This window comes from Pundamilia nyererei, unplaced genomic scaffold (genome assembly GCF_000239375.1).
Source record: "Pundamilia nyererei isolate P.nyererei 1_Seehausen unplaced genomic scaffold, PunNye1.0 scaffold00012, whole genome shotgun sequence".
Classification (NCBI taxonomy): domain Eukaryota; kingdom Metazoa; phylum Chordata; class Actinopteri; order Cichliformes; family Cichlidae; genus Pundamilia; species Pundamilia nyererei.
In genome coordinates, this window is record NW_005187413.1 from 2,083,237 (window position 1) to 2,091,906 (window position 8,670).

Sequence of the window (8,670 nt, forward strand, 5' to 3'; positions counted from 1 at the left end):
GTGTGTGTGTGTGTGTGTGTGTGTGTGTGTGTGTGTGTGTGTGTGTGTGTGTGTGCCTAATCACTGACTACCATATACCAAACACAAATGTGGTTTACATGGAGACCAAAACATCTGCTCAGAATAGTGTAACAACAATAAAGCAGCAATTGTTCTATTTTTAAACCAGAGAGAAGGTTCACTTAGAAATTTGATCAAACATCTGCAAACACTGAACATCATTGTGCATTTTTTTAAAATAAAGTTAGACTTTTCAGAGGTAGCACATGAGTTACACAGAACAAAAAAAATAGTTGTGGAGAAAGAGATCAGATTCTGTACTAAAGTAAAATAATCAGAGAAACAAGGAAAAACATTCAAAAATGAATTTTAGGTTGAAGTATAAATGTGTTGCATTATATTTTAAGGCATTTTTTTAAACCAGTTATTCATATCAAATGATTTTTTTGCTGTTTTAATTGTACGAATGAATACATCAACACATAAGGTTGAATACTACGACATACTAAACCACTATTGTTAAACTGACAGTTTTTCTAATGAGCTAAAAAAATATCCTTTTGGAGGATAACCAGCAGCAGATTTACTCTAATTATAACCACTTGAAGTGATGCTGCAGGAAACATTTGTTTGTTCTCCACTGCAATGCCTGAAACATATTTTTACATAAACTCATTTGATGTGTGTATTTTATATCTATAGTCTAAACCGATTAATCGACAGGGTTCAATGTTTCCTTTGTCAAATGTCATGTAAGAAAATTATTGTTAAATTTAATCTACAGGGTGGCCCATTTATATGGATGCACCGTAATAACATGGGAATGGCTGGTGATATTAAAGTCCTGTTTGTGGCACATTAGCATATGTCAGGGGGCAAACTCCTCAAGATGTGTGGTGACCATGGTGGCCATTTAGAAGTCGGCCATCTTGGATACAACTTTTGTTTTTTCAATAGGAAGAGGGCCATGTGACACATCAAACTTATTGGTAATGTCACAAGAAAAACAGTGGTGTGCTTGGTTACAACCACAAACTGCTGGCTGTTCATCTCTGGTTGCATCTTTAAGTTCGTTTGTGTTTGTCTCCACCTTGTGGTCAATTTATTTTACTGCAAACCAGTTCACTCTTCAACAGAAAAATGTTCTGACAATAAAACAATAAAATGGGTGAGTTAGAGTTTCAAGAGTTTGTCTTTTTTTTTTTAGTATCACCTGATGATGACATCAGTTGCTGTCTCTATAGACTGTATAGAGTAATGCCATGAGACTGAACATGGAGAAGAAATCACTCAGTTGTTGGTGAAGAAATAGCACCAGGAAATTATTTCCCAGGTGGCTCATTCTAACTTGATGGCTAGTTAAATGAGATATGATAAAACTCAGGATAGAATAATGACCTGGGCTGTGTCGTATTGTGCTAATATGTCCCGAATTACAACTAGTTAATAAGCTGTCAATTCCAAAAGATCCTTTACCTTAAATAGAGGTCTCACCAAAGTGTGCAAAAAAAAGATGTTTTGTGATGGTTTGCTGTGCAACGGAATGTGCTAAAGCAATCCCTTTACACGACATCTCTGCAAAGGTAGTGACCCAAGTATGAACTGCTGAATATTAGACAAAGCATATAAAATTTATGACTTGTAGGTTCATACACAATGATGAATGCAGTGGCTCAACTTTATGTTGTTTGCAGTGCAGGAGTTGTTGGTGGGTTCCATGGGAAAAGAAACACTTGTTGGCTACTTTAGGAAAACTGGTAGGGAGGGCAGGGGGGGGGAATTAAATTCAGTATGTTCTGGCTCTGAGAGTTATCAAGGTAGTTTACACTGCATAATTTGCTCCAGGGCAAGAAACAGCAACATTACAATACCAAGCTTAGAAAACTTGCAAGGGGAGATAGTTATATTGCTTTCATCTCTAGCTCTAAATTGCTCACCAAGTGGGACACACCTTCTGTGGTGTCACAGCGAATGAAACAAAAATCATAAACAGTGAGGCTGGGGGAGTGAGACTCATCTGTATGTAGGGATGGGTACCGGTTCTGACATAAACGGTAGTAACCAGACCGAAAAGCAGCGCACATTTCGGTGCTTTTTTTCCTGAGCTGTGATACACTTTAGATTCCAGCCAATCATTTTACGTTTCCGAGGATAGTAGGCGGGGCCAGGTACGTACGTTCTGTTAGAGCAGAGCTACAGATTAAAAATGTCCAAGGCGAAGCGGTCAGAAGTCTGGCTGTACTTCACAGCAAAAGATGCAAACTCAGCAGCAACAAGTGCTTTAAGCTGATACTGTGATACTGTCAAAGGAGGTAACACCTCAAATCCGATGAAACACCTGGCGATGCATAGCGTTTTTTATAAAAGCCCAGAAATGCACCGTATTTGATAGCTTGCTGCGAGACCTCACACCGAGCACATCTACTGCGGGTGGGTTGCCTGTTATGCAACATCCCCCAAAAACACGAAGAGGAGAGTCCTGGCCCCTAGCCCTGCCAGTGTAGCAGAAATGATGACGGATGATGGTGGCAGCAGCCGTTCTTCTCTGCGTGAGTAGCTAATTTACGTTGAGTAGGCTAACCACGTTATTACATTAATGCATGTAAGGTGAACTAGCAAACATCATCATAGCTACATGCGGCTGTCCTCTTGTTTGATGGCAGATACTCCCTTCACCCTGGCCAAAAAGGCTAAAATGACCAAAGAAAAAGTGGAAAACAGTTAAACATGAGAGGTTTAGGACAAAGTTTGTGTTTTTTCCATTGTTTAAGCACTGCTTCCAGCCAAGAGTGATACCATATATGCCCCATAGCTGCAGAAAAGGCTAACATTGTTATATTTTTACAAAAAACAGCTGAACATGAGAGGTTTTTGGACCAATTTTGTGTTCTCCATTCTTTAAGCACCGGTTTGAGCACCGTTTGAGCACCGGCACCGTTTCAAAAGTACCGATTTGGCACCGGTATCGGATAAAACCTAAACGATACCCATCCCTATCTGTATGTGTCAGTGCAATCAACATGCTACCAGTTCTTGCAGAAAATTAAAAAAAGAACTGAAAGCTAGTCTGAAAATGCAAGATGGGTTGTTACGATATTCTTATCTAGCCTCATTGTTCTTGTGGTTAAGAAGATTTGGTCTGTACAGTTCTGTATGGATTTTGTCAAGTGAATGGCTCAGGATTCAGATTAATCCCCAGGTTTTTCAGAGCCCAAAGGGACATCCAAACAGGAGCTGATTTGCTCATCATCCATCACTTTGTCCCTTTGGCGGTTGGTTGCTAGAGTTGATTGAAGACTGCAGTTGCCTAGGTAACCCTGTAATATATTAACATATCTATCATATGTCAGTCAGTTGTATCCTTTGTTTTCATTGGTAGTCGCTCAGTCACTTGCCTCAAAGTTAAACTTGGGATATGCCTACTTTCTATCACCAACCTTTTCTTCACCCATCATTGGTTGACTTTCTGTGGTCTGTGGTGATGTGATCACCTCATCTCTGCACACTTCCTGTGTGAACTCCCTTTAGGAAAAAAAAAACTTACGAGCTCATGACACTTAAATTTAGGTTTCCATTTAGGGCTACAACCACCTTCAATTGCTTCATGAACCAAGTGCCTCCAAACTCCATATGCAGCCACCTATTTGGATGATGTCATCATTCATAGCAACAGCCTGGAGGAGTGGGGATGAAGTCTTTGAAGCAACATGGGCTCAAGGCCAAAGTACAGAAAGGTGCAGTTAGAAAGAAATACAAATGGAAATCTGGATTAAATCAGTAACATACTAATGTTTACGGTAATAAAAGGTGGCAGCAGTAATTTCACAGCATAAGTGTACTGTCTTTTTCTAATTTGCTCCTATTTATAAATCACAGACTACCAAACAGCCAACTTTGAAGAAATGAAAAGACTGACCCAACAAACATGCTCTGATAAACCAAATGTACACCTTAAAATGAAACGCATCTCTGCTGTGATGATCCACACAAAATAGATAAAACTCAGGTCTGAGAGCTCTTCTTCTGAGAAACGTTTCAGGGGACCATGAGAAGATTCATCTAAATAAATACAGAAAATCACAAATTCGACTGATAGATGAAGTACTGGTATGCTGAATGAAAATTACCACTTCCACCTTCGGCAGGCATTAAGCAACATTTTTTAAATACCCAACTAAAAGTTTCGTGTGTTTTCAGCCTCACTTGGAGAAAAGATCTCTTTCCATTCTGGGGAGGAGGGAGTCTCTAAAGAACTGGTGGGAAGAGGAGAAACAATAGGAGTTGCCAGTTTATAAATAAAAAAAAAAAACCTTCAACGACCTGATCCACATTCTTGGTCAGACTTGGTCTTGAGGAACCTAGCTGAGGCCATCAGGAGTTAGCATGTATCATCTGCTGAGATTCAAGAGCACCCATCAACCACAAATTCCCAGACCCATCAAGGAGACTGGACAGGATCACAGAAAGAAGCTTCAGAAAACCCTGAACACATTACAGTAGGATCTGAAGCTTCTCAAATAAGTTAAAGAAAATTGTGCTAAAAGAGCACAACACATTAAGGCCCAGCAAGCAGCGAAGGAGATAAATAAACAGTTTTAAAAGCTTCTTTGGTTTCTAGAAGGCTAGGCTTGAGTGAGGGAAAATTATTTAAAAGTACAAAGATTTTGGATCTGAGCAGAGAGACGCTCAGATTTGCTCTAGTGCTTGTTAACAGCCCGACTGGCCCACAGGAAGAAGTTTTTTGTGAGTCTGGAGATGTGGGACCTGATTGACCTGAGGCGCTGATCAGAGGGCAGCGGGTCAAACAGGTAGTGGGTGGGATGTAAGGGGTCACCTGTGATAGCCCTGGCTTTTCTGACACAGGAGGATCTGATGATGGCCTCCAGGGTTGGCAGAGGTGGATCCATGGGTCCAGGTGAGATCAGCAGACATGTGGGTGCCCAGAAACCTGGACTTGTAATGTGTTTATTTTACACATCATCATCATCATTCAGTGTGTGAATGGGTGAATGACTGGCTGTGTAAAGCGCTTTGGGGTCCTTAGGGACTAGTAAAGCGCTACACAAATACAGGCCATTTACTTCTGAGTCGAAAATTTCAAAAAAACAAAAAAATCTGTTAACCATCCAGTAAATATACTCACTGACTGTACTTTTAACTTCTCCATCTAGTGGTTGATGAGATTTACTGCAAACGTTATCAAGTTGCAGAAACAGGTTCAATATTCAATTTTATTTTCCAGTTAAGAACTGACTCACCAGTTTAGAGTTTCCAGCTGAATAGTGTGTTTCTGGAAAGGGGTGGGGGTGGGGGTGTACCTCTCAGAATGGGAAGAACATGGAAATTCTTCACGGAAAGAAGCTGATGCTGCAAAAAGTACCCCAGCCTGACTCCTGTGAGACCACACTGAGCCACTGTGCTGCCTTCTTTTACAACTCTGTAACCACCAAGATTCAGCAAAGCAACTGCTTTCTAACACTACTGCTGTTTGACCAATCAAAGTTTAAAAAAAACCTGTGAGTGATTTTTTTTATATATTTGATGTGTCAAGTTATCAAATCATTGCAATATTACAGATTTTTTAAACCAGGGTTGTCATCATTGCTGACTGTATAAAGTAAAGATGCATTTTAGCTTTACTTCAACTCAATTCTAGGATGCAAATTTCAGAGTTCATATTTGATGCATTCAAGAGAATATGGGGCTGAAACACGAGTGGAGGACTGCATGACAGCAGACACTTTATAAGTTTCTACATTATGGTTCTCTTCCTTTCCAAGATTTTTCTAGATTTCCTAACAGCCATGAATAAATGAGTTTGTTGGATTTCATTTTAAATGGCACAAAATTAAACACTCATCAGTTATCAGAATCAACTCCTCATTCTAGTTTTGGAGAGCCTTTACTAATATTTTTGCTGTGGCAAGGACAAAACTCTCTTTTGACAGGAGGAAACCTTTGGAAGAACCAGGCTGACGGAGGTGCATCCATCTATTGCGCCCTGTTGGGGGAAGGTGATTGCTGATAATAATTGTGACTTGCTGTTAATAAAATGCATTTAATTAGCATCACATGGTATCTGGCACTTCCCCTCCTGATTATTTTTTTATATGACTAATATACTAAAGTCATTGTACAGAAATAATTTTAGTAAAATTATATTGGATTGATTGTGGAATGATTTATTCTTTTTTTTCTGTTGTCTTTCTTTATTCTTGCCTATTTCCAACAACAAAAAGGTTTTTAACAGAAAAACTCAATTGCCAAAACGCATGTGTGAGACTTATTTTGAAAGGCAGGGCCTCCCATTTGCTCAACATTTGCCAAAAATTTAGCTTGTGACTAAAGAAAAATTATCAGTCAGAAACTTGTGAGGAATTTTATTAGTTGATATTAGTGCCCACAGTGGTATCTATTTGCAAACACACAGGTATGTAGGAGTTGAAAAACAGGGAGTGTCGTGTTTCCTGGCGTTCCCCAGCGTTATCTGATCCACAGCTCATTTCCACAGTGAGAAACTGATCCTGCACAGCTCGGCATTGAACAAAAGGTAAACTATATTATATCTAACAATTATCTTTTGCCATTTGTTTATACTATAAAAATATAATCTGCCGTTTTATAACTCTGGTAGGATATGTTGTTGTGACTTTTTCATTGACTGTTCTTATGGCCAGTTTGTGATGGCTGTTGTGTTGTTTCTGTGGAGCTGCTGTTTAAATAAAAGGGACTCAGAGCTTCAGAGCTAGCTCCAGCTTAAGAAGGATCAAAAAATGGACACAAGATAATTAAATTAAAATGCACAATTATTTGTAAGTATGAAAAGTTGTATAGACAGTGACATTTGTGATTTATTTGCATCTTACAGATGTTTGGTATTGTGATTCTGCTCTTTAAAACTCAAAATTAGGGCATAAACATTATCTGAGAGGGCTTCTTCTAGTTCTATGTGTTAACTATTGATCTTTCAGAAAAACAATGTCGAAAGCAACTTGTGCGTCTGTGTCAGCTGTTCTCACACTAAATTTGGCTTTCCGGGCAGGAAATGCGCGACCTGCTGACGACTCAGAGCCAGAACTCTTACAGGGAGCAGATCAAGAAGGAGATGTTGACCCGTTTAACCTGGAGGAGCCGCTATGCCAAACTCTACCCATCCTGCTACAATCCCTGGAACAACAGCAAAGAGCCCACACAGCTGCCACAGCTGCCAAAGATACCTGCTGACCCTCAGTGAGCCCCTTCATTTATTTTAAAGTGGAAGAGTGAAGATTTAAAACCTTAGTTGTCTTGAGTATCCACATGTGCTCAGCTATCATTTGTTTTCATGGTCTGGGTAAAAGCAGATTTATCTGATGTTACTGAGACCCACATAATTAGACTAAACCTACTGGGGGTAGCTAGGCATGAATGTGACACTAATATTAACCAACATTGTAGATGATTGCTGTGCAGCACTTTGGTCAGCGTCTGTTGGCCTTAAATGTGGGACATAAATAAACGTGACTTGATTTAATATTAACCAAGAGTCCAAACCTCAGAAACATGACAGATTCCAGCGACCATGACATTACACACGCATGAAAATAAACATTAACTTTCTGTTTATCTTCCATCAGGGCTGTTGTGCCTCTTGTTGCCAGGACTACTGAGAAGCAGAGCGACCTTCTTCCTCGTCGCCCTTCTCCTCCTCCTGTGTGCTCTGTGGGAGGTGAACAGCAGCTCAGTGTGCCTCCTCTAATGAGGCCGGTTTCGCCCCACACCAGAGAGGCTCTGTATCAGGACTCCTCTCACCATGTAAGAATCACTTTGACAGTCAAACTCTCTTTCATAAAATTAACATTTAAACATTTAAATATAACTATCATCACTTTTGCTTTCAGCGGAAAGCTTCTGAAGCTTTTGAAGTGTCGGAATATGGAAAGCTAACAACGTCCCTCTTACCAGTAGGCTAAGTTATTTTTAGCCAATTACAAGTTGAATCTGGTAGTTTGGGTTGTTAGCTAAGATACCATCATTAAGAAGAGGCACAACTAATGTGTCTATGCGAGCTGATTTGCGATGTGCACCGCTGGCGCGGCCATTTATTTTTTGATGCACCTTCTCAGATTAATTCACTTCTCGCGCAATAATTTCTCTGAATGCGGGATGATTCCGTTTGTACGGGACGGTTGGCAACTCCACTAACTAACCTTATGAATAAAATAAAGTTCACTATCAGTAACATCATAGCACCCACCCAGCTGTATAGAAACTGTCATGATAGCTCACGCAGTATGAGTTATTGTAACTGACTGTAAAAAGTCAGCACAACAAAAATAAACTCCACCTAAACTTGGTTTATATCTGACCCAGATGGATTGCAGGTCATAACTTCTTACCTGAAGTTCAGTTCACACTCGGACCATCGGCTGCCTCGGGTCTCTCCTCTTCGGGTCTCCCCTCTCCCTCATCCACCTGCTGGCCTCCACTTGTTAATTTTACTGAATCTGTGGAAGCTCCGCCAAAGCCACCACCAAACAACTGAGTTATTTTTACACAGCGGCCAGCATCTGGCCAATCCACCACCTTTCATTGTTTATACCGTTACAAAAAAAATCATTGGCCCACCGAGCAAATGCCTGGTATGCTCGCTGGCCAGTCCAGCTATGGTCGTGCCATCAGTTAACCCTT

General features: G+C 40.2%; 2 protein-coding genes across 2 annotated transcripts in view; one reads left to right on the forward strand and one right to left on the reverse strand.

Moving 5' to 3' along the window:
- Positions 1-4,907, reverse strand: part of mtss1 (MTSS I-BAR domain containing 1) — an 85,691-nt gene extending 80,784 nt beyond the window's left edge. The window contains exons 1-2 of the mRNA XM_013908562.1: positions 4,774-4,907; positions 3,438-3,522 (exon numbers count right to left, since the gene is read on the reverse strand). Of these exons, the coding sequence (XP_013764016.1) occupies positions 3,438-3,522; positions 4,774-4,907 (219 nt within the window). The remainder of the gene's footprint in view (positions 1-3,437; positions 3,523-4,773) is intronic.
- Positions 4,908-5,957: 1,050 nt separating this feature from the next.
- Positions 5,958-8,670, forward strand: part of LOC106456105 (uncharacterized) — a 7,584-nt gene continuing 4,871 nt past the window's right edge. The window contains exons 1-4 of the mRNA XM_013908563.1: positions 5,958-6,014; positions 6,431-6,550; positions 7,043-7,230; positions 7,617-7,794. Coding sequence (XP_013764017.1) covers positions 7,046-7,230; positions 7,617-7,794 — 363 coding nt within the window. The 5' untranslated portion in view covers positions 5,958-6,014; positions 6,431-6,550; positions 7,043-7,045. The remainder of the gene's footprint in view (positions 6,015-6,430; positions 6,551-7,042; positions 7,231-7,616; positions 7,795-8,670) is intronic.